This window comes from Macaca fascicularis, chromosome 19, assembly GCF_037993035.2.
Source record: "Macaca fascicularis isolate 582-1 chromosome 19, T2T-MFA8v1.1".
NCBI lineage: Eukaryota > Metazoa > Chordata > Mammalia > Primates > Cercopithecidae > Macaca > Macaca fascicularis.
The window spans coordinates 21,144,163-21,171,216 of NC_088393.1; the positions used below are offsets into that span (position 1 = coordinate 21,144,163).

A 27,054-nucleotide genomic window follows, 5' to 3' on the forward strand; every position below is an offset into this window, starting at 1 on the left:
AGGTTGGTCTCAAACTTCTGACCTCAGGTGATCTGCCCGTCTCGGCCTCACTTTGGATTAATTTTCTAGAATATTCTGTCACATCCTTTTTACTGAGCACAGTACTAGGTTAGTAATTAGAGAATATAGGCAAGATTCATGTTATTTATTTTTAATAAAGCAGGTATTGCTGTCTCTAAGCAAGACCCAGTCACCTGTCTGGAGCAAGAAAAAGAGTCCTGGAATATGAAGAGACATGAGATGGTGGATGAACCCCCAGGTAAGTGAGAGTGAAAAAAAACAGATGAGAGGTCCAAAGGTTAAAAAAAAAAAAAGCATATATGCCAGTCCTTACAGTGGGATTTGGGAAGCATCTAGTTTCTGGGAGGCCTGAATATTTTCTTAAGATTTTTTCTCACATGGGGGCATTTTCTGTCTTATGCTTTTAAATTCTCTAAGAATTCTACTTTTTCTTGGGGGATCTTCCTTCAAGCATACAATGAAAGCCAAAGTTCTTATCATAGCATATAAAAGACTGTACAATCTGACTGCTTTTTTATTCTTTTGGGGGACACACAAATGTCTGTATAATTTTGAAAAATTCTTTGTTAAATTATTTTTTAGTTCTCTTTTTGAATCCTGTCTGAAATATGTGAGAGTAGGGATTTCTGTTCCATTAAGCGTTTCTTGTTAATATTTTTGCATATTCCATCCTGTTTGTATTACTATAGTCTTAAAATATAGTTTGAAATTATAAATTATTATGTCCCTCTGCTTTGTCCTTTTTTCTCAAGAATGCTTTGGGTATTTGAAGTTTATTACAATTTCTTGTAAATTTTAGAATTGTATTTTCTACTGTGAAGAAATGCCACTGGAATTATCATAGAGAGTTTATTAAATATATAGATTACTTTAGATAATATGGCATTTTAACAATATTCTTTCCATCCTAGACATGAAATTTTTTTTTTTTTTTTTTTTTTTTTTTTTTTTTTGAGACAGAATCTCACTCTGTCACCAGGCTGGAGTGCAGTGGTACAATCTTGGCTCACTGCAACCTCCTCTTCCTGTGTTCAAGTGATTCTCCTGCTTCAGCCTTCTGAGTAGCTGGTACTACAGGCTTGTGCCACCACACATAGCTAATTTTTTTTATTTTTAGTAGAGATGGGGTTTCACCATGCTATTCAGGCTGGTCCCAGACTCCTGACCTTGTGATCTGTCCACCTCGGCCTCCCAAAGTGCTGGGATTACAGGCATGAGCCACTGCGCCCGGCCGACATTAAATATTTTAAAATTCATTTTTGTCTTCTGTAATTTTTTTCATTGGTATCTTATCTATTTCATTGTAAAGATTTTTTACCTTCTTCATTATATTTGTTCTCAGAAATGTATTTTAATGCTATTGTTCATAAGATTATTTTCTTCCTCTGTTGCATCAGATAGTTTGTTTTAAGTGTATGGAACCATAACTTGTATGTTAATTTTATATTTTGTTAAGTTACTGACTGTATTTATTAGTTTAGACAAATTTTTCTTTTTTTTCTTTTTTTGAGATACAGTCTCACTGTGTTGCCTAGTCTGGAGTGCAATGGCATAATCTCAGCTCAACACAACCTCTGCATCCTAGATTCAAGTGATTTTCTTGCCTCAGCCTCCCAAGTAGTTGGGACTACAGGTGCCCGGCACCATTCCCAGCTACATTTTTTTTTTTTTTTTTTTTTGCATTTTTAGTAAGACAGAATTTCACTACGTTGGCCAGGCTGGTCTTGAACTCCTGACCTTGTGATTTGCCCCTGTCAGCCTCCCAAAATGCTGGGATTACAGGTGTGAGCTACTGCACCTGGCTGTTTAGACAAATTTGAATGTACTGTTTGTGGTTTTTCTATATATAAGATCATATGATCCACAAACAGCAACTTTTTACTTATTTCTCTTTAATTCCAATGGCTTTTTAAAAATGTTTTTGACTAATTCTTGTGCCACACACTTTCGGTGCTACATTAAAATAGAAGCATTGACAATGGGCACAATATGGTTTTATATTGGCGTCTGTGAATTTGAAGGAGCAAACAACTCCTTAGCTTTTATAAACAGGTTTCAGGAGGTAAAGATCTTTTTCTGTTGTGTCCCTAGGGTGATGGGATGCCCTCTCGGTTTGTAGTGAAGAGGGGTTGTAGTTTTGTCACAAAGCTGCTGGGTCTGCACTAGAGTCCACCTTTAGATGGCTTGTCACAAGGGCTTGGGTACTTGTAATTCCCATTTTGTTTTTGGACAGATTGTATATATTCGTTAAGACTTTGATTTGTAGGGCAGACACTAAGGCAGATTTCTGCAGTTGGCTCCATGTATAATGGCCCTTATATCAGGATGTGAATGGGTATTGCTTTCACTGAGTACCAGAGAGGATTTCTTCATTTCACTGTGTGGGTTTCTATTTAGGAAAAACTGATCATGATCTGTGGCTCAGAGAGCTGGAACTGAGTCACTGAACTGCTTCAGGGACCACAGTAAAAACCAAGGTCTGTAGTCCTGTCTGCAAGGCTGCAAATGGGTGTCTTCCTCCAGGTCTCTGGAAGGGCAGGACCTTTCCTAGACTGTAACCAGGAGGAGTTTGGGATGGTTATAGAGTTAACTTCAGAATTCTCTGTTGGACCAAGTTGGGTGGGCCATTTCTTGATCTGTAGCCAAAACCAAGGGTCCTGTAGTTTCCCACATGAATAAGTGCCTGTCCTCTGAAAAAACACCCCTCAATCTTGAGCTTTAGCAGTGTTTCACAACTCCCTCCCTGCATCTCAAAGCTCTCTTAAAGGCACTTACTTTGGAGATAGGATCTTGTTTATCATCCAGGCTGGTCTTGAAATCCAGTCCTGCAGCAATTCTCCAACCTCAGTGTACCATGTAGCTGTCATTACAGATGTGAGCCATGATGCCTGGCTCTCTCCTGAAGGCATTTTTTGTCAGGGATGACTGAATAATTTTTTTGTTGTGGCAAGGTTAATCAAATAGAGCACCTTCTGTTTTTGTATGTCACTGATGTTACTCTTTCTATACATTTTTACTTCCTATTTTCTATTTCAAACTTGTCTGTCATTTTAGATTCAGACATTTAGGACAATATGCTAGAGTTTACATGTTATGCCTGAAGTAAATTAGATAATTGGTAGGCACTCCATATTACTAAAATGGTTACTTACAAATTTAAGTTTGCTGCAGGTAAAAAGGATTTAAAGGATTTTCACCCACTTTCTTCAGCATATATCTAAATGATAACATAATTTCCTTCTTTCTTTCTTTTCTTTCTTCCTTTCCTTTTCTTCTCCTTTTCTTTTTCTTTTCTTTTCTTTTCTTTTCTTTATCTCAGTCTGTCACCCAGGCTAGAGTGCAGTGGCATGATCTAGGCTCACTGCAACCTCCACCTCCCAGGTTCAGGCTATTCTCCTGCCTCAGCCTCCTGAATAGGTGGGACTACAGGCATGTGCCACCACACTTAGCTAGTTTTTTGTATTTTTAGTAGAGATGGGGTTTCACCATATTGGCCAGGCTGGTCTCGAACTCCTGACCTTGTGATCCACCTGCCTCAGCCTCCCAAAATCCTGGGATTACAGGCGTGAGCCATTGTGCCCGGCCCAACATAATTTATTTCTAAATATGTTTTACACATCAGAAGCTCTAACCCTATTTTGCAAAATATAAGTTTTAATTTAGCAGTGTAATGATATTCTTTGCTTCTAAAGTTGGATTACAGTAGTTTCAATTTTGTGTAAGAATAGCATATATTTAAAACATAAAATGTGTCACATTTTTAACATGCTTTTTTTTTTAAAGTTTCTTGTTAGACTATTCTATTTATAATTATACTGCATATTCTGTGAAATTTTACTGCCACACAGTGCATGCCAGTGATTCAAAATACCTGCCTTCCCTGAGTACACAGTCAACTATTGTAGTTATCCAGACAATTCTTTTTTAATGGCACATTAATGTTGCATACCAGATTTTATGAGTAAACATGTCTCTTATTACACAGTTTCTTACTAGTGTTTTTTCAGTGTATATTTCTTAACATCAGCTCTTTGTGTTTTTTAGTTTTTCTTATAATTTTAACCAATTTGCAATTCTGTTTGTATACTTTAAGTCAATGTGAGGTTTAATTAAGAGATAAGTCAGCCATACATCTATCATGATCAGATTATATATGTGTGTGTTTTATCTATAAATATGACTTCATTATTGGTTATGACTTATCGTATATATTCTTTCTTAGCTGATTTTCAGTGGCTGTTTTATCTTGTCTAAGTGAGTAGTCATGAAAATATTTTCTTTATGTCTTATTCTCACCATGTGTCTAATGATGAATATAGGTGTGTGTATATATATGTATATATATATAAATTTTTTTTTTTTTGAGACGGAGTCTCACTCTTTCACTCAGGCTGGTGTGCAGTGGCATAATCTTGGCTCACTGCAACCTCTGCCTCTTGGGTTCAAGTGATTCTCCTGCCTCAGCATCCCAAGTAGCTGGGACTGCAGGTGTCTGCCACCACGCCCGGCTAATTTTTTGTATTTTTAGTAGAGATGGTGTTTCACCATGTTAGCCAGGATAGTCTCAATCTCCTGACCTCGTGATCCACCCGCCTTGGCCTCCCAAAGTGCTGGGGTTACAGGCGTGAGCCACCGCATATGTATTTTCTTTGTGTGAGAAAGACACTTTTGTGATTTGAAGGTAATTTTTGAGAAGATTTATAATTCTGTATTTTTTTGTGTTTTTCCTTTAGAAAAATTAATTGTTGTAAAAACACAAAAAACACATAACAGGCTGGTCACAGTGGCTCATGCCTGTCATCCCAGCACTTTGGGAGGCCGAGGCAGGCAGATCACTTGAGGTCAGGAGCTCCAGACCAGCCTGGCCAACATGGTGAAACCCTGTCTCTACTAAAAATACAAAATTAGCCAGACATGGTGGCCTATGCCTGTAATTTGAGCTACACAGGAGACTGAGGCAGGAGAGTCATTAAACCCAGTAGGCAGAGGTTGCAGTGAGCCGAGATCATGCCACCGCACTCCAGCCTGGGTGAGAGAGCGAGATTCTGTCTCAAAAAAAACAAATAAATAAGAAAAAACAAACAAAACAGATAACATAAAATTAAGCATCTTACATCTATTTAAGTGTGCATTCCAGACTTGGTGGGGGCTCACATCTGTAATCCCTGGATTTTGGGAGGCCGACACAGGACTATCATTTGAGCCCCAAAGTTTGAGACCAGCCTGGGCAACATACGGAGATTTCCTCTCTACAAAATTTTTAAAAAATATCCAGGCATAGTATTGTGTACCTATGGACCTAGCTATTTGGGAGATTTAGGGAGGATTACTTGAACCTAGGAGTTTGAGGCTGAAGTGAGACAAAATTGTGCCACTGCACTTTAGCTTAGGTGACAGAGTGGACCCTGTCTCAAAAAGAAGCTGTATGTTTCAGGGATGTTAAATACATTCACACTGTTATGCAAAAGACTTCTAGAAATTTTACATGTTGTGAAACTAACACCCAATATCCATTTAAGTAACAAGAACCCATTTTACCCTCTCCCCAGCCCATGACAAACACCCTTCCACTTTCTGTTTTTATGGTTGTGACTACTTAAGATATCTCATGTAAGTGGAATTGTATTCATCATTTTGTTTCTAGCTTATTTCAAGTGACATAATATTTTCAAAGTTTATCTTAAAATGTGACAAGATTTCTTTGATAATTGATTTAATTATAATATTTGATAATCTTTGATTTCTGTGATAATATTTCATTGAATGTATATGTTACATTTTTGATGTGTTTATAAATTAAGAGACACCTGGGTTGCTTCTGCCTTTTGGCTTTTGTGAATACAGGTACAATAAACATGGATGTTCAGATATGTCCCAGGTCCTGTGTTGGATATTTTGGATATAGATTGATAAGAATGGGATTGCTGTATTTGATAATTCCATTGTTAATTAAGAAGCATTTATAACATTTTAAAATAATAGCTGCTTCCTTATTTTCTACCAAGAATCAATATAGGCTTTATTTTCATTGCATCATCAACAGATTTGGTGTTTTAAAAAACATGTATATTTTCAAACATATACTGTAGTGGCCATTGTAATGAGATTTTATTTATTTATTATTTTTTATTTTTTGAGAGGGAGCATTGCTGTTGTCATCCAGGCCTGCTGTTGTCACCCAGGCAATGGTGTGATGGCTCCCTGCAACCTCTGCCTCCCGGGTTCCATCAATTCTCCTGCCTCCGCCTCCTGAGTAGCTGAGGTTACAGGTGCCTGCCACCATGCCAGGCTAATTTTTATATTTTTAGTAGAGATGGAGGTTTCACCATGTTGGCCAGGCTAGTCTTGAACTCCTGACCTCAGGTGATCCATCTACCTTGACCTGCCAAGGTGCTGGGATTACATGCGTGAGCCACTACGCCTGGCCTCATTTTTATTTTTATGCGTTTCTCTACAAATCATTAATTTTGCTTTTCTTTTCAAGTGGTTTTTCCCATTTGGGTATCTTTTTTGATGAAAATTTAGTTCAATTATTTTTTCTTTTTTTTTTTCTTTTTTTTTTGGTGGGGGTGAGTCTCACTCTCTCACCAAGGCTGGAGTGTAATGGCACAATCTCAGCTCACTGCAACCTCTGCCTCCTGGGTTCAAACGATTCTCCTGCCTCAGCCTCCTGAGTAACTGGGATTACAGGTGCCAAAGTTACTCTTTGTCTTCCACCATGATTGTAAGTTTCCTGAGACCCTCACCGGAAGCAGATGCTGTTACACCCTTCTTGTACAGTCTGCTGAACTGTGAGCCAAATAAACCTTCTTTCTTTATAAGTTACACACTCAGGTGTTCCTCTATATGCAAAACAGTTAATACAGTCTATAATGTCTATTTTCTGTTTTCTTACTGATATTTTATCTGAATTTTCTATTTATCTCTACAATTATGTTGCTATGTATTTCTTCGTTCACCTTTGTCAAAGTTTGCTTTATATATTTTCGAGCCCTTATGTCATATATATGTATACATATAAATAGATATGATAGTTACAGATTCCTGGTAAATTGACAAATTTGACCGTTATATAATATCGTGTTTGTCCTATGCTATTATATACAAGCATATGTCCTATGCTGTTATATACAAGCATATTATACACAATATAATTATTACCACCTCACCCAATTGTGGTTACTATTTGCATGGAATATAGATTTTTTTCAATTCTGTTACTTTCAACCTATTTGACTCAATGCTAAAATACATCTCTTATAGACAGCAAATTGTGTACTTTTTAACTTAAGCTATTAAGGCATCTTATTTCTTTTTCTTTTTATAAAAGAATAATTTAATTTAATTTTTATTTTTTTGAGATGGCGTCTCTCTCTGTCGCCCAGGCTGGAGAGCCATGGTCTCTGCTTACTGTAACCTCCACCTCCTGGATTCAAGTGATATTCCTGCCTCAGCCTCCCAAGTAGCTGGGACTACAGGCGTCATGGCTAATTTTTGTATTTTTAGTAGAGACAGGGTTTCACCATGTTGGTCAGGCTGGTCCCAATCTGACCTTGTGATCTGCCCGCCTCAGCCTCCCAAAGTGCTGGGATTACAGGCATGAGCCACTGCGCCCGGCCAATGTATTTATTTTTGAGATACAGTCTCACGCTGTCATCCAGGCTGGTTTGCAGTGGCATGATCATGACTCACTGCAACCTCAGCCTCCCAAACTCAGATGATCTCATTTCAGTTTCTTGAGTAGCTGGTTTGCAAATGTGTGCCATCCCAAACCCAGATAGTTTTTTGTACTTTTTTCTGTAGAGACGGTTTTTTGCCATGTTGTCTAGGTTGGTCTCAAAGTCTTGAGTTAAAGTTCCCTCGGCCTCCCAACATTCTGAGATTACATTATTTTTATTAAGTAATTTAACTAATTTATTTTTAAAATGATTGCTTAAAGATATAAAGTTACTATTACCAGTTTTATTGTTGTTCTTTTTTTTAAATTAAATTAAATTAAATTTTGTGTTCCAGGATACATGTGCAGGATGCGCAGGTTTGTTACATAAGTAAACGTGTGCTGTGGTGGTTTGCTGCACCTATTAACCCCTCACCTCAGTGTTAAACCCTGCATGCATTAGCTATTTATCCTGATGCTCTCCCTCCCCGTGACAGACCCCAGTGTGTGTTGTTTCCCTCCATATGTCCATGTGTTCTTATTGTTCAACTCCCACTTATAAGTGAGAAAATGTGGTGTTTAGTTTTTTGTTCTTGTGTTAGCTTGCTGAAAATAATGGCTTCCAGCTCCATCTCTGTCTTTGCAAAGTACGTGATCTTGTTCCTTTTAATGGCTGCATAGTAGTCTATGGTGCATATGTACCACATCTTCTTTATCCAGTCTGTTATAGACGGGCATTTGGGTTGATGCCATGTCTTTACTATTGTGAATGTTGCTGCAATGAAGATACACATCCGTGTATCTTCATAATAGAATGATTTATATTCCTTTGAGTATATACCCAGTAATAGGATTGGTGGGTCCAATAATGTATGTGGTTCTAGGTCTTTGAGGAATCGCCATTCTGGCTTTCACAATGGTTGAACTAATTTACATTCCTGCCAAAAGCGTAAAAGCATTTCTATTTCTCCATAACTTCACCACCGTCTGTTTTTTGACTTTTTAATAATCAGCATTCTGACTGGTGTGAGACGATACCTTATTGTGGTTTCGATTTCCATTTCCTTACTGATCACTGATGTTGAGCTCCACATAAATGTCTTCTTTTGAGAAGTGCTGCTTCTTGTTCTTTGCTCACTTTTTTTTTTTTTTTTTTGAGACCGAGTTTTGCTCTTGTTGCCCAGGCTGGAATGCAATGGCGCAAACTCAGCTCACTGCAACCTCTGCCTCCCAGGATCAAGTGATTCTCCTGCCTCAGCCTCCCAAGTAGCTGGCATTACAGGCGTGTGCCGCCTTGCCTGGCTAATTTTTTGTATTTTTAGTAGAGGTGGAGTTTCTCCATGTTGGTCAGGGCTGTTCTTAAACTCCCAGTCTCAGGTGATCCGCCCACCTCGACCTCCCAAAGTGCTGGGATTATAGCCATGAGCCACTGTGCCCGGCCTTTGTTTACTTTTTAATGGGGTTAATTCTTGTAAATTTGTTTAAGTTCTTTGTAGACTCTGGATATTAACCTTAGTCAGATGAATAGATTGCAAAAATGTTCTCCCATTCTGTAGATTGTCTGTTCAGTCTGATGGTAATTTTCTTTTCTTTTTTTTTCTTTTCTTTTCTTTTCTCTTTTCCAGACAGAGTCCTGCTCTGTCACCCAGGCTGCAGTGCGGTGGTGTGGTCTCGGCTCACTGCAACCTCCTGGGTTCAAGCAATTCTCTGCCTCAACTACTAGAGTAGCTGGGATTACAGGCGCCTGCCACCATGCCTGGCTAATTTTTGTATTTTTAGTAGAAATGGGGTTCCACCATCTTGGCCAGGCTGGTCTTGAACTCCTGACCCCATCCTCATCCAACCCCTTCAGCCTCCCAAAGCACTGGGATTACAGGCGTGAGCCACCACACCTGGTGATAATTTCTTTTGCTGTGCAGTAGCTCTTTAGTTTCATTAGATCTCAATGTTTGCTTTTGGTGCAATTGCTTTTGACGTTTTCATCGTGAAATCTTTGCCCATGCCTATGTCCTGAATGGTATTGCCTAGATTTTCTTCAAGGGTTCTTGTAGTTTTGGGTTTCACATTTAAGTCTTTAATTCATCTTGAGTTAATTTTTGTATAGGCGTAAGAAAGGGGTCCAATTTCAATTTTCTGCATATGGCTAAGCCAGTTCTCCCAGCGCCATTTATTAAAAGGGAATGCTTTTCCATTGCTTGTTTTTGTCAGGGTTTTCAAAGATCAGATGGTTGTAGATATGTAGTCTTACTTCTGAGTTCTCTCTTGTATTCCACTGGTCTATATGTATGTTTTTATAACAGTACCAGGCAGCTTTGGTTACTACAGCTTTGTAGTATAGTTTGAAGTTGGATACCATGATGCCTCCAGCCTTGTTCTTTTTGCTTAGAATTCTCTTGGCTAGGCCAGGTGCAGTGGCTCATGCCTGTAATCCCAGCATTTTGGGAGGCCAAGGCAGGTGGATCGCTTGAGGTCAGGAGTTCGAGAGAAGCCTGGCCAACATGGTGAAACCTTGCCTCTACTAAAAATACAAAAAATTAGGCGGGCATGGTGGCATATTCCTGTAATCCCAGCTACTTGGGAGGCTGAGGCAGGAGCATTGCTTGAACCCGGGAGGCAGAGGTTGCAGTGAGCTGAGATCATGCCACTGCACTCCTGCCTGGGTGACAGAGTGAGACTCTGTCTCAAAAAAGAAAAGAAAAGAAAAGAATTATCTTGGCTATATGGGGTCTTTTGGGTTTTCATATGAGTTTAAAATTTTTTTTTTCTAATTCTGTGAAGAATGTCAGTGGTAGTTTAGTCAGAATAGCATGGAATCTATAAATTACTTCGAGCAGTATGGGCATTTTTACAATATTGATTCTTTCTGTCTTTTTTATTTGTTTGTGTCCTCTCTGATTTTCTTACGCAGTGGTTTGTAGTTCTCCTTGAAGAGGTCCTTCACTTCCCTTGTTAGATTTATTCCTTGGTACTTTGTTATCTTTGTAGCAATTGTGAATGGGAGTTTATTCATGATTTGGTTCTCTGCTTGTTTATTGTTGGTGTATTGAAATGCTTGTGATTTTTGCACATTAATTTTGTATCCTGAGACTTTGCTGAAGTTGCGTATGAGATGAAGAAGCTTTTGGGCTGAGACATTGGGGCTTTCTAGATCTAGGATCATGTCGTCTACAGACAGACAGTTTGACTTCCTGTTTGCATATCACTTATTTATTTCTCTTGCCTGATTTCCCTGGTCAGAAATTGCAATACTATGTTAAATAGGAGTGGTGGGAGAGGGCATCATTTTCTAGTGCCAGTTTTCAAGGGGAATGCTTCCAGCTTTTGCCCTTTGGTATTGGCTATGGGTTTGTCATAGATAGCTCTTATTATTTTGATATATGTTTCGTGAATACCTTGTTTATTGAGAGTTTTTAACATGTTGGGATGTTAAATTTGATCGAAGGCCTTTTCTGCATTTTTGAGATAATCATGTAGTTTTTGTCTTTAGATCTGTTTATGTGATGAATTACATCGATTTTTGTATGTTGAACCAGCCTTCCATCCTGGAAATAAAGCTGACTTGAATTACATCAATTTTTGTATGTTGAACCAGCCTTGCATCCCAGGAATAAAGCTTTTTAACGTGCTGCTGGATTCACTTTGCCAGTATTTTATGGAGAATTTTTGCATTGATGTTTATCAGGAATATTGGCTTGAAGGTTTTTGTGTGTATGTGTGTGTGTTGTTGTTGTTTTATTTTGTTATATCTCTGCCATGCTGACCTCATAGAATGAGTTAAGGAGAGACCCCTCCTTTTCCATCATTTGGAATAGTTTCAGAAGAAATGGTACCAGATCCTCTTTGTGCCTCTGGTAGAATTCAGCTATAAATTTATCTGCTCCTGGACTTTTTTGGTTAGTAGGTTATTTGTTACCGCCTCAATTTCAGAACTTGTTATTGGTCTATGCAGGGATTCAACTTCTTCTGGTTCAGTCTTGAAAGGATAGATGTGTCCAAGAATTTTTCCATTTCTTCTCGATTTTCCAGTTTATGTGCACAGAGGTGTTTATAGTATTTTCTGAACATTGTTTTTATTTCTGTGGGGTCAGTGATGAGATCCCCTTTATCACTTTTATTGTCTATTACATTCTTCTCTTTTTTTCTTTATTAGTCTAGCTAGCAGTCTATTTTATTAATTTTGTCAAAAAAAAAAAAAAAAAAAAAAAACCAGCTCCTGGATTCATTGAGTTTTTTGAAGGGTTTTTTGGGTCTCAGTGTCATTCACTTCCAGTCTGAATCTGGTTATTTCTTGTCTTCTGCTAGCTTTAAGTTTTGTTTGCTCTTGGTTTTCTCATTCTTTTAGTTATGATGTTAGGGTGTCCATTTAAGATCTAGCTTTTTGATGTGAGTATTTAGTGCTATAAATTTCCCTCTTACACTGCTTTAGCTGTGTTCCAGAGATTCTGGTACATTGTCTCTTCATTCTCATTGTTTTCAAATACTTTCTTGATTTCTGATTTAGTTGTATTATTTACCCAGAAATAAAGAGGAGCAAGTTGTTCATTCAGGAAATTCATTCAGGAGTAGGTTTTTCAGTTTTGATGTAGCTGTGTGGCTTTGAGTAGCTGGGATTACAGGTGCCCGCCACCACACCCAGCTAATTTTTTGTATTTTTAGTAGAGATGGGGTTTCACTATGTTGGCCAGGCTGGTCCCAAACTGTGTCGTGACTCTTTATCCAGCTTGCCCTTCTGTGTCTTTGAATTGAGGTATTCAGCCTGTTACATTTAAGGTTAATATTGTTATGTGTGATTTTGATTCTGTCCAAGTGGTGCTAGCTGCTTATTTTGCAGAGTTGTTGATGTAGTTGTTTTATAGCGTAGTTGATCTTTGTACTTTAGTGTGTTTTTGCAATGACTGGTAATGGTTTTTTCTCCTTAACCTTAGCGCTTCTTTCAGGAGCTCTAGCAAGGCAGGCCTGGTAATGATGTGTTCCCTTAGCATTTGCTTGTCTCAAAAGAATTTTATTTTTCTCCACTTATGAAGACTTACTACTGTTATTTTATTGTTTTATTTGCTTCTTGTATCTTTGTTCCTCATTTTCTCTTTTTCTGTCTTTGTGTCTTTGTTATACTTATCTTGATATGCTTTTATTTCTTTCCCATTTGTTTTATGTATCTATGCAAATATATTCTTGGGGTTACCTTGGAGATTATATAAAACCTCTAAAAGATACAACAACGTATTTTAATCTGGTAAAAAATGAACTTCAGGCCGGGTGTGGTGGCTCACACATATATTCCCAGCACTTTGGGAGGTTGAGGCGGGTGGATCACAAGGTCAAGGGATCGAGACCATCCTGGCCAACAAGATGAAACCCCATCTCTACTAAAAATACAAAAATTAGCTGGGCATGGTGGTGCACACCTGTAGTCCCAGCTACTTGGGAGGCTGAGGCAGGAGAATCACTTGAACTCAGGAGGTGGAGGTTGCCGTGAGCTAAGATTGCACCACTGCACTCTAGCCTGGTGACAGAGTGAGACTCCATATCAAAAGAAAAAAAAAAAGAAAGAACTTCAGTTGCATTGAAAATTTTTTTTCTCATTATATCTGCCTTCAAATTTGTCATTGATGTTGCCAATTATATATTTTATGTTGTATATTCACTAACAAATGTTTATAATTATTTCTATGCTTTTACCTTTCAAATTTTAGAGAAGAATTAATATTTTTGCACTATTATTATAATGCTAAGAACTTCCATTTTTGTGTATGTGCATTTTTTTTCCCAGAGAATAATGTATTTTATATGATGTTGTGTTGTTTTGTTGAATCATGTTATTTTCAGTAGCAGCAACGGTTATCAGCACCTTTTATATGTAAGGCATATGAAGAGCCAATATACTTTTTCAGTATTTGGTTATTTTTGAAGGTTTTTTTCTTTCTACTTGGCAGGACAGATATGCTGATGGTATTATTCTCACTTGATAGCTCTTTTTTTCAGGACTTTGACTATATCACACAGTTTCCTTCTGGCCTGCAAAGTTTTTTTGACAGTTTACCAGCTATCTCATAAGACTATACTTGTAAATGACATGTCATTTTTATCTTGCAGCTCCATTCTCTTCTTCGAAATTGTGCTTATATATGTGTTTGTTATAAATATCTTTGTGTGTATCCTAGTGTGTTTGTTGAGCTTCTTCATTTTGGTATTATTTTTTCTTTCCAAATTTTTTATATTTTCCTTTATAATTTCTGTTTTTTGGGGTATTTTAAATATTCTTATCCTCATTTTTTTCTGATTTTCTATAGTTCTGTGTTCCTATTTTACTCATTGAGTATTCAATTTATTTTCAATTTTAAAAATTAATATATACATCTTTTTATGGTTTCTTTCTGAAAATCTTATAATTTTGATGGAAGGATTTTGCCCTATTTTGTATTCATTGTAATCTTTGATTAATATTTGAACATTAAATAAAGCTACGTGTCACATTGTTTATAAATGTAGCTTTGTCCTGGCATAGTCTGAAAACAATTATCTTGGTTTGAGGTCCTGTGAGACTCTCAAACATGTTCTTCGAGTGTGTCTTGTCTAAAATTTTGTGTTTATTTTTTAGTTAAAGGAGTTTATTTCTGTTTCATCTTCATCAGCAATCATTTGCTGTATCTGTTCCCTGTCTGTGGTACTGCAGTCTCTCTGCTACTGTAACATTTACTGTTGGTCTCAGCAGACCCAAAGTGTAATTCCAAAATATACCATCATTTCTTTCAGCACTTTATGTTATGGGAGACCAGTTTCTTGAAAGGCCCGTAGAAGCAAGTAATACAGATGTATGTGCCAGTATTTTACTTGTTTATTAAAAAAGAAATGAAAAGTTAGCTTCTACTTAGAAAGGCACTATGCAATATTGTTGAGTAGGAAGAACTGTGTTGGCTAAATGCCACAGACTTTTCTTTTTCTTCTGTGTCTTTGCATTCCCGTTTACTCACCTGTGTACTCACCTGGGGAAATTTACACACTTATTTTAAGTTGTCCTCAAATGTATTTTGGTCAGTATGTTTTTATTACATTTATATGTCTATGAAGGATTTAGGGCCTGTGGTATTTTATTATGGCATCTTGCTTATGTAGTTTGTATAATATAGGTTAGATTTGTAAAGTATGTTTATCAGAGTCTAGTAAGTTGAATAATTTGTTGTTTTTATTTCTTTCAGCTATGTGTTCTTATTTTACCAAAGACCTTTGGCCAGAGCAAGACATAAAAGATTCTTTTCAACAAGTGATACTGAGAAGATATGGAAAATGTGAACATGAGAATTTACAGTTAAGAAAAGGCTCCACAAGTGTAGATGAGTATAAGGTGCACAAAGAAGGTTATAATGAACTAAACCAGTGTTTGACAACTACCCAGAGCGCAATATTTCCATTTGATAAATATGTGAAAGTCTTTCATAAATTTTTAAATGCAAATAGACATAAGACAAGACATACTGGAAAGAAACCTTTCAAATGTAAAAAATGTGGCAAATCATTTTGCATGCTTTTACACCTAAGTCAACATAAAAGAATTCATATTAGAGAGAATTCTTACCAATGTGAGGAATGTGGCAAATCCTTTAAATGGTTCTCAACCCTTACTAGACACAAGAGAATTCATACTGGAGAGAAACCCTTCAAATGTGAAGAATGTGGCAAAGCTTTTAAGCAGTCCTCAACCCTTACTACACATAAGATAATTCATACTGGAGAGAAACCCTACAAATGTGAAGAATGTGGCAAAGCCTTCAACCGGTCCTCACACCTTACTACACATAAGATAATTCATACTGGAGAGAAACCCTACAAATGTGAAGAATGTGGCAAAGCTTTTAACCAGTCTTCAACCCTTACTACACATAAGTTCATTCATGCTGGAGAGAAACCCTACAAATGTGAAGAATGTGACAAAGCTTTTAACCGATTCTCATACCTTACTAAACATAAGATAATTCATACTGGAGAAAAATCTTACAAATGTGAAGAATGTGGCAAAGGCTTTAATTGGTCCTCAACCCTTACTAAACACAAAAGAATTCATACTGGAGAGAAACCTTACAAATGTGAAGTGTGTGGCAAAGCCTTTAATGAGTCCTCAAACCTTACTACACATAAGATGATTCATACTGGAGAGAAACCCTACAAATGTGAAGAATGTGGCAAAGCCTTTAACCGGTCCCCACAACTTACTGCACATAAGATAATTCATACTGGAGAGAAACCTTACAAATGTGAAGAATGTGGCAAAGCTTTTAGCCAATCATCAATCCTTACTACACATAAGAGAATTCACACTGGAGAGAAACCCTACAAATGTGAAGAATGTGGCAAAGCTTTTAACCGATCCTCAAATCTTACTAAACATAAGATAATTCATACAGGAGAGAAATCTTACAAATGTGAAGAATGTGGTAAAGCCTTTAACCAATCCTCAACTCTTACTAAACATAGGAAAATTCATACTAGAAAGAAACCCTACAACTGTGAAGAATGTGGCAATGCATTTAACCAGTCCTCAAACCTTATTAAACAAAATAATTCTTACTGGAGAGAAACTCTACAAATGTGAAGAATGTGGGAAAGCCTTTAAGCAGTCCTCAACTCTTACTAAGCATTAAAAATTGGCCGGTACAGTGGCTCATGCCTGTAATCCCAGCATTTTGGGAGGCTGAGGCGGGCAGATCACAAGGTCAAGAGATCGAGACCATCCTGGCCAACATGGTGAAACCCTGTCTCTACTAAAAATACAAAAATTATCTGGGTGTGGTGGTGCGTGTCTGTATTCACATCTACTTGGGAGGCTGAGGCAGGAGAATCACTTGAACCTGGGAGGCGGAGGTTGCAGTGAGCCAAGATTGCACCACTGCACTCCAGTTTGACAACAGAGTAAGACTTCGTCTCAAAAAAAATTTATACTCTACAGAAACCCCACAAGTGTGAAAAACATGGCAAAGCCTTTAAGAAGCCCTCAATTCTTAACAGACATAAGATAATTATACTGGAGAGAAACTCTACAAATCAGAAAGATGTGACTACTTTTGACAATGCTTCAAACTTTTCTAACCATAAAAATAATTATACTGGTGAGAAATCCTAGAAATCTGAAGAGTGAGACAAAGCCTTTAAATGGTTGTTACACTTGATTGTAGGTAAGATAATTCATACTGGAGAAAATGCCTACATGTGTGAACAATGTGGCAAAACTTTTAACCAATGCTCACACTTTATTGCCAGGAAAGCATTTATACTTGAGATAAATTATACAAATGTAAAGACTATGAAAAAACCATTAATAGCTGCTCACATTTTACTCAACACCAGAGAGTTCATGCTTAATAAAAGCATTATAAGTGCAATTACTGTCAAAAGATCTTTCAGAAAATTTAAGCTTTTATAGTGAAGAGTATTTATTTTGAAGTTGAACATTACAAATATAAAGAGGATTGTAGTGCCTTGTATCACAGATCTTATTGTAGACATTTTCTTCTAGAGGAAAACTCTGAAGCAGTTGATCAAACTTTGTTCAACATCAGGGAATTTATATTGAAAAATTGTGCAAGTATAATAAATTTGGAAAAACAATTTTTCAAAAACTACAGCTTGGAAATCAACAGAGTTATACTAGAACATATTTTTCCAGATGCAATAAAAGTAAAATATTTAATCCATAATTAAGTCTATGGAAATATCAGAGAATTTGTGGTAGAAATATATAAGGTACTGACACTTCAGATATACTAAATCAGAGTGCTGAGTATAGAAAATCTAAAACTAAAGTTGGTAGAAAAATTATTTGTATAGAACTTTAAGAGGATCAGAAGGTTTTTTGCAGAGTTATAACTACATTCAAAGTATACTTTTTTTTCTTGAAAAATATTCACAGAGTTTTTGAAAAGTGAATAATGTCATCATTCAACTCTGAAATTATTTCCTGCTGTGTCTTCATTCCTGTTGGATTACATGTGAAAGCATGGGATTAATTGTTACTGCATCAAAGATAAGAGATTCTTTTGTCTGTTTGTTTGTTTGTTTTTTGAGACTGCGTTTCACTCTTTCACCCAGGCTAGAGTGCATTGGCACGATCTCGGCTCACTACAACCTCTGCATTCTGGTTTCAAGCGACTCTCCTGCCTCAGCATCCCGAGTAGCTGGGATAACAGGTACCCACCACCAAGCCTGGCTAATTTTTGTATTTTTAGTAGAGATGGGGTTTCACCGTGTTGGCCAAGCTGGTCTTGAACTCCTGACCTCAGGTGATCCACCCACCTTGGCCTCCCAAAGTGCTGGGATTATAGGCTTGAGCCACCATGCCCAGCCTATGGCATATTTTAATAGAGGAATACAACATATAATAACAACAGGGTTAAGTGAGGCATCCATCATCTGTAGCATTTCTCCTTTGTTTTACAAACAATCCAATTCTACACTTTTTTAAAATTGTAAAATGTACGATTAAATTTTTATTTACCACAGGGTTATTTTTATGGTCATAATAAAAATTATAAAGTATAAATTAAATTCATTTCTAAATTCTTAATAAATATTTTCTCATGCCAGATGTGGTGGCTCACGTCTGTAATCCCAGCACTTTGACAGGCTGAGTGAGGGGGTGGATCTCGAGGTCAGGAGTTCGAGACCAGCCTGACCAATATGGAGAAACCCCGTTCTAAAAATATAAAAATTAGCCAGGCGTAGTGGCATGTGCCTGTAATCCCAGCTACTCAAGAGGTTGAGGCAGGAGAATCACTTGAACCTGGGAGGTGGAGGTTGCAGTGAGCCAAGATCACCCTACTACACTCTAGCCTGGGTAACAGAGCGAGGCTCTATCTCAAAAAATAAATATTTTTTCAAATTTTCTATATATTTTTCTTTGAACATGTGGCCTGTCTGCCTGCCAACATATACAGACTTTTAGTTTTGATTCTTACAGAGTTAAATGCATATTAGTCTAAAGACAAACCTTAGGTGTAAGAAAATTAGGGAATTAAGTGCGTGTGTGTGCGTATGAGTTTGTACATATTTTCAGAAGAAAACCATGTGGGAACAAAAATCATTTTAATATGGTGACTACTATAAAACTAAAAACCTAAATGCTCAAAGGAAATATATACTTTTTAGTTTGTATTGAATTTATTACTGTACTGTCTATGACTTACAGTTCTGAATCTTCCCAAATTCTCTGTATATACTTGCCTGATACTCATGCTAGACCCATTTTTTTTTGTTTCTTCCATTTTTTTGTTTTATATTTTATGAAGTATTCATTATGTGAGCTGGTCTGCGATTATAAGAGTTTTTATGAAATTTAGTGCACACAAAATAATTTTTAGATGTAATTCCAAAAGTAGTATATTACGTTACATTTTATTTAATTAGAACACTCCATTTTGTTCTTTTAAGAGGAGAACAATATATAGATTTTCTTTTAGTGATTGTTCCTTTTACTTTTTATAATTGACATAAGTATATTTATTGAGTCAATTTGTTCAGCTAAGTACTAGGGAGGCTTCATAAGTCATGAGGACGTTTTTATATATAAAGGTAGCAAACATATTACAGTTGTTGCTATGTAATAGATTATCCATAATCATAAATATTCCTGCTGAAGCTAGTTTATAACTTCAAGTCACAGATGAAAAATATCAATGGTGAAGATTGATTCTTCACATGGAGAGGACATTTTTTTCCATGTAAAACTGAATCTTGCTGAATTTAAAGAGAAATTCTGGCTGAGGCAGATGAATCACCTGAGGTCAGGAGTTTGAGACCAGCCTGATGAATATGGTGAAACCCAGTCTTTACTAACACTGCAAAAATAGCCAGACGTAGTGGTGGGTACCTGTAATTCCAGCTACTCAGGAGGCTGAGGCAGGAGAATTGCTTGAACCCGGGAGGTGAAGATTAGACTAAGCTGAGATTCTGCCATTGCACTATAGCCTGGGCAACAGAGCGAGACTCTGTATCAAAAAAAAAAAAAAAAGGCCAGGTATGGTGGCTCACACCTGCAATCCCAGCACTTTGGGAGGCCAAGGTGGGTGAATCACTTGAGGTCGAGAGTTTGAGACCAGCCTGACCAACATGGTGAAACCCTGTGTCTGCTAAAAATACAAATTTAGCCACGTGTGGTGACGCATGCCTGTGATCCCAGCTACTCGGAAGGCTGAGGCAGCAGAATCGCTTGAACCTGGGAGCTTGAGGTTGTGGTGAGCCAAGATCGGGCCACTGCATTTCAGCCTGGGCAACAAGAGCGAAACTCTCAGAAAAATAAATAAATACATAAAAATAAAAGGCACAATACTGTCCACAGGTAAGAGGATTAAATTTGTTAGCTGTGTTTTTAAAAGAAAAATCTTACTAAATTCTTACACAAAGTGTGGCAAATATAAAACCTGCTTGAAAATATAGAAATGAAATTTTTAAGAGTTAATGGTAAGTAAACAATTTTAAATTTAGTTTTCTATGATATACTTAACAGCACAACTTACATTTCCATGCAGAATCTTTTATTTTTAAGTGTGAGTGTTAAAAGTTACAAAATAATGAAATGACTTCTGTGGATTTAAAATTTAGAAAAATAATATCTTTTCTATATTGATTTTACAATTTGGAGAAATTTTTCACTCTTTTTTTTTATATTTTTGTTAGTGGGAGAAGTTTAGTCTACAGTTTTTATTTTTAGTCACCAAACTGTAGCCAACTCTTGGGTCATTTCTCTGAAAAAGATTTGGAGATCATGACAGCTTTTGGATTAAAACATGTCTGTTATTTTGCATGAAAACTAGTTTAATGTGTTCACAGAGTGGCCAGTAATGGGAGCATAAGCAACACCTGCTCTTTGAGTGTCTTTCATACCATTACAACATCAGCACCAGAAACTCCAGGTACCCCAAGCTTAAAGTAAAAATCCTAAAGTGTGTTGGCTGCTCTCATGCAATGTGCTGGGTCCAAACCATGCTATTAAATATCAGAAGTTTCTATGGTTATGATTAAAAAATTAAATAACAATATAGCCCCAAAACTATATATTTTTGATACCATTTAGCCAAGATTATCACAAAGACATACAGTATTTGACACACTGTTATTCTTCTATAATGTTTTATAAATATTTTAATGTGACAGATAAAATCTGTACTTTTTATGTAGAACATAATATTTTGAAGTATATATACATTGTTAAATTATTATTTCTAATAATTTATCTCACATTGGCCGGGTGTGGTGGCTCGTGCTTGTAATCCCAGCAATTTGGGAGGCCGAAGCAGGCAGATCACCTGAGGTCAGGAGTTTGGGACCAGCCTGGTGACCATCGGGAAACCCCCTCTCTACTAAAAATACAAAATAAGCAGCGTGTGGTGATGCATGCCTGTAATCCAGTTACCCGGGAGGCTTGAGGCAGGAAAATTGCTCGAATCTAGGAGGTGGTGGTTGCAGTGAGCTGAGATCACTCCACTGCACTCCAGACTGGGGGACAGAGTGAGACTTCATGTGAAAAAAAAAAAAAAAGCAAAACAAAACAAAAAAAACTTTACCTCATATAGTTAACATTTTTGTGGTGAGACCACATGACACTGTCATCATTTTTCAAAAATCCAAATACCTTATTATGAACTATAGTCACCATGTTGTACAATAAATCTCTTGAACTTGTTTCTTCCATTCGACTATAATTGTGTATTATTTCACAAACATGTTTCCATCCCTCCATTTCTTGTAAATAACTTGACATCTGATGGTCACCATTTTACTGTCTGCATCAATGGGATTAAGTTTTTTGGAATCCATGTGTAAGTGAAATTATGAGATATTAATGTTTCTGTGCCTTGCTTATCCCAACTAATATAATGTCCTCCAGCTTAATCCATGTGATTTAGAATAATAGGTTTTTTTTTTTTTTAGGCCAGGAGTGGTGGCTCACACCTGTAATCCCAGGCTCTGTGGGAGGCCAAGGCCAGTGGATTGCTTGAGCCCAGGAGTGTGAGACCAGTCTGAGCAACATGGAAAAACCCCGTCTCTACTAAAAATACAAAAACAACAACAAACCTCAGCTGGGCGTGGTGGTGCATGCCTGTAATCTCAGCTACTCCAGAGGCTGAGGCATGAGAATCCTTTGAACCAGGGATGCAGAGGTTGCAGTGAACTGAGATCTTGCCACTGCACGCCAGCCTGGGCAACAGAGTAAGACTCGGTCTCAGTAGGAAAAATAAGGGATTTTCTCATTTGAATAATAAATAGTATTCCATTGTGTATATCAACCACATTGTCTTCATTTACTCATTAGATGTTGAACTGTTTATTCTGTATTTTGGCTATTGTGAAACAAGTGCTGCAAACAATAGAAGTGCAAATGTTTCTTCATTCTTAATTTGTTTTGGATATATATCCAGTAGTGCAGTTGCTGTATTACATGGTAGTTTTTTGATAAATCTGGATTTTGTTTTTCATAGTGTCTGTCCTCATTTACTTTCAAACCAACAGTGTGCAAGGATTGCCTTTTATTCACATCTTTACCAACACTTTTTTCTTTTTCTTTTTAATAAGAGTCATTCTGACAGGAATTAGTTGATATAGGGTTTTTTTGTTTTTTTTGTTTGTTTGTTTTGGTTTTTTTTGGCTTGTCTTTTTGTGATAATCATTAACATTGAGGATTTTAAAATAATATCTGTTGGTCATATGTATGACTTTTCTTGAAAAATACTTATTTCAGCTATTTCCTTTTTTTTTCTTTTTGAGATGGAGTTTTGTTCTTGTTGCCCGGGCTGGAGTGCAATGGCACAATGTTGGCTCACTGCAACCCTTGCTTCCCGGATCAAGTGATTCTCCTGCCTTAGCTTCCCAAGTAGCTGGGATTACAGGCAGACGCCACCATGCCCAGCTAATTTTGTGTTTTTAGTAGAGACGAGGTTTCTCTATATTGGTCAGGCTGGTGTCAAACTTCTGACCTCTGGTGCCCACCTCGGTCTCCCAGAGTACTGGGATTACAGGCATGAGCCACCGCACCTGGCATATTTCCTTATTTTTAGTAATTTTTTTATTGTTGTATTGTCATTTTAGTTATTAATATATTTTTGATATTAACTTCTTGTCACATGTATAATTTGCAAATTTTTTCTCCCATGTTTTAGTTGTCACATTCTGTTGATTGTATCAGAGTTTGTCCAGCAGCTTTTTAACTGGAAGTGATCTGACTTATTCTTCCTTTGTGTCCTGGGATATTTAGGTTAAATCAAAAAACTTGTGGCCAGGCGCAGTGGCTCACACCTGTAATCCCAGCACTTTGGGAGGCCGAGGCAGGTGGATCACGAGGTCAGAAGTTCGAGACCAGCCTGACCAACATGGTGAAATCTTGTCTCTACTAAAAATACAAATATTAGCTGGGTGTGGTCATGCGTGTCTGTAATCTCAGCTACTCAGGAGGCTGAGGCAGGAAAATGGCTTGAACCCAGAGGCTGAGGTTGTAGTGAGCCAATGTCATGCCACTGCACTCCAGCCTTAGCAACAGAATGAGACTCTGTCTCAAAAAAAAGAGAAAAAAGAAATTGCTGCCCAGACCAATGTTATAGGACTTTTGCTGTTTTTTGGGTAGTAGTGGTTTTAGGGTGTCAGGCCTTAAATTTAAGTAGCTAATTTATTTTGAGTTTATTTTTACATATGGTGTGAGATGAGGGTCTCAATTTTTATCTCTGCATGTGGATATAAAGTTTTCTTAACATCATTTATTGAAGATTCTGTTCTTTCTCTTTAAAAAAGTCACTTATATTTAAAATCAGTTAGCTGTAAATACATGGATATATTTCTGCTTTTTTTTTCCTTCTGCTCCATTGACCTATATCTCTGTTTTTATTCAAGTACCATACTGTTGGTTACCATAGCTTTGTAGTGTATTTCAAAGTTAGTCACTTCTTTCGTCTTGATTGCTTTGGCTATTCAGGGTCTTTTGCGGTACCATACGAATTTTAGATATACTTTAAAAATTTTTCTATGAAGTATATCACTGATATTTTGATAGAGGCTGCATTATACCTGTAGATCATTTTGTGTAATACAAATATTCAACTATTAATAATGCCAGTTCATGGATAATAGTCCATTTATTACTTAATTTCTGTAATTTTTTTAGAGTAGAATGTAAGGCGTTTCAACTTTTTGGTTAAATTTATTTCAAACTATAGTTATTGTAGAAGTAACTGTTTTTGAATTTCATTTTGGGATAGTTATTAATGTAGAGAAATGCTATGACTTTTTGGTGGTGCTTTTGTATTTTGAAAGTTTAATACATTTATTTATTTATTTTGAGATGGAGTCTCAGTCTGTGGGCCAGGCTCGAGTGCAGTGACACGATCTCGGCTCACTGCAACCTCCGTCTCCCTGGCTGAAGCGATTCTCCTGCCTCAGCCTCCCAAGTAGCTGAAACCACAGGCTCTTCCCACTACACCCGGCTAATTTTTTTTTTTTTTTATAGAGACAGGGTTTCAGGCTAGTCTTGAACTCTTGACCTTGCGATCCTCCCACTTTGGTATCCCAAAGTGCTGGGATTACAGGCAGGAGCCACTGCACCTTGCTTGTTTATTATTTTTAATATTTACTAAAGTCTTAGGCTTTTGTATACTTCAGATTTTGTATAGGGATAAAAGAAAATTATACAGGAATAATTTAACTTCCTTTTCTTCAATCTGGATGCCTTTGATTTTATTCTCTATTTTCTTTGTGTTGGATATTTAGTACCATGTTTAGTAAGACTGACAAGAGTAGGCATCCTTGCCTTGTTCTAGCTCTTGGAGTAAAAGCTTACAACATATCCCTGTTTAGTATGTTGTTAGCATTTTTTGGGTTATATATAGCATTTATTGGCTGAAGTGCATTTGTTCTATACCTAATTTTTTCAGAGATTTAGCATAAGGGAATGCCAAATTTTGTCAAACTTCTATTGTGCATCCATTTTTTTCTCTTTGCGCTCTGCATGTATTTAAGTGTTAGAGATGTGAAATTACAACTAATTCTACATACATACAAGAAAGTCAGAGACCATTATGAACATCTCTGTGCCTGCAAAATAGAAAATTTCGAGAAAATAAACTCCCGGAAACACACAACTTTCCAGGATTAAACCAAGAAGAACCAGAACTCTTGAACAGGGCAAAAATGTATAAAATATATAATGAAATTGAATTAATAATTTAAAAGCTTACCTACTATAAGGAGCCCTGGATTATATAAAATCACAGCCAAATTTTACCACATATACAAAGATGAGCTGTTATTAATTCTACTGAATGTATTACTGAATGTATTCCAAAAAATCCAGGTGGAATTCCACACTAACTCATTATATAAAATCTGTATCACTGCAGGAGGTGGCTCACTCCTGTAATCCCAGCAGTTTGGGAGGCCGAGGTGGGCAGGTCACCTGAAGTCGGGAGTTCGAGACCAGCTGCCCAACGTGGTGAAACCCCATCTCTACTAAAAATACAAAATTAACCGGGCATGGTCGCACATGCCTGTAATCCCAGCTACTCGGGAGGCTGAGACAGGAAAGTTGCTTGAAGCCGGGAGGTGGAGGTTGCAGTGAGCCGAGATCGTGCCATTGCACTCCAGCCTAGGCAATGAGTGAAACTCCGTCTCAAATAAACTATTTAATAAAATAAAAATCCATAACATCTTGATACCAAAGTCTAGTGAAGACAACAATAACAAAACTACAGGCCAATATTTTTGGTGAACATTGAAATAAAAATCCTCCATGAAATAATAGCAAGCTGAGTTCACAGGCAAATAAAGTTATTTTGCCACAATCATTTGAACTTTATATCATGTGCAAGGATGTTTCATACACAAGTCAATAAGTGTGATTCACCATACAATTAAAAGCAAAATATTGTGTGATTAACACAATAGATGCAGAAAAAGAATTCAAGAAAATTCAGTATTCATTTATGAAAATATTCTCAAACTAAGCAATGATGAAACATACCTCACAATAAGAGCCATCTATGACAAATCCTCAGCTAACATCATACTGAACAGGCAAAGGGGGCATGCATTTCTCATTAGAATAAAAATAAGACTATCCACCCTAAACTACCCTATTTAACGTAGTTCTGGAAGTGCTAGATAAATCTAACAAAATGAAGAAATAAAAGGCATCCAAATAGGAAAAGAAGTGAAATTATCTTCACTCATGATATAATTCTCTACCTAGAAAACTTTAAGGATTTTACCAAAAGACACATAAGGTTAAAAATGACTTCAGCAAAGTCTCAGGATACAAAATTGATATACACAAATGAATAGCATTGCCTTACACCAATAACATTCAAGCTGAGAACAAAATCAAGAACAGTTTTCTTTACAATAGCCATAAACAAAAAATAATATACTTAGAAATACGTTAAACCAGGGAGGTAAAATATCTCTACAAGAAGAACTACAAAACATTACTGAAAGTAATCAGAGACAATTCAAATAAAGCGTTCTATGGATTTGAAGAATGAATGTACAATGCCTGTGCTGCCTAGAGCAGCCTACAGATTAAGTTTTGTTTTTTTTTTTAATCAAAAAGTCAATTACAAATTTTTTTTTTTTTTTTTTTTTTGAGACGGTGTTGCTCTGTGGCCTAGGCTAGAGTGCAGTGGTGCGATCTTGGCTCGCTCCAACCTCCACCTCCTGGGTTCAAGTGAGTCTCCTACCTCAACCTCCCAAGTAGCTGGGATTAAAAGTGCCCACCACCACACCTGGCTAATTTTTGTATTTTTAGTAGAGATAGCGTTTTGCCGTGTTGGCCAGGCTGGTCTTGAACTCCTGGCCTCAGGTAAGCCACCTGCCTCGGCCTGCCAAAGTGCTGGGATTACAGGTGTGAGCCACCGTGCCTGGCCCAACCCCATATTATTCCTGGTAACAAAGCACAGCAACATGATTTCTCGAATTTTGCCAGGATCTTAATTCATAAAGGTGAATGCCATTAAAAGGTGTTTAATACACTCCCACCAGAAACAAGAGGCAAGGCAGGCCATGGGGGGCTCACAAAGGTGGTCTCATGCAGGGGTGGGAAAGCAGAGTTATCAGGGAACTGGGACTATTTATGACAGTGATGATTGGAAGGAAAAACGTGGGGCTTTTTCCTATTGAATACAAAGTAAAATAATGCATGTTGGTGTCAGTGGTTGGGAATAACATTTGCAGGCTCATAAGAGCTGCCTGACAAAAAGCATGTAAACAACAGTGATTGTTCTGATGGCCCTGTGATTCAGCACATTTGTGAAGCAGTTAAGAATCGCAGATGTCAAATGGCCAACACAGAATCTAATGACATGCTTAATACAAATTATTATTAGTAGAAATGCTGAATTGCTTCATTTCTG

The 27,054-nt window shown here is 37.1% G+C and overlaps 1 protein-coding gene across 1 annotated transcript in view; it reads left to right on the forward strand.

The window, feature by feature from the left end:
- The window catches only part of LOC102134025 (uncharacterized), a 40,032-nt gene extending 18,081 nt beyond the window's left edge, over nucleotides 1–21,951 (forward strand). Inside the window, 3 exon segments of the mRNA XM_074026585.1 lie at nucleotides 164–259; nucleotides 14,875–16,225; nucleotides 16,227–21,951. Of these exon segments, the coding sequence (XP_073882686.1) occupies nucleotides 164–259; nucleotides 14,875–16,225; nucleotides 16,227–16,314 (1,535 nt within the window). The 3' untranslated portion in view covers nucleotides 16,315–21,951.
- The last annotated feature ends 5,103 nt before the right edge of the window (nucleotides 21,952–27,054 follow it).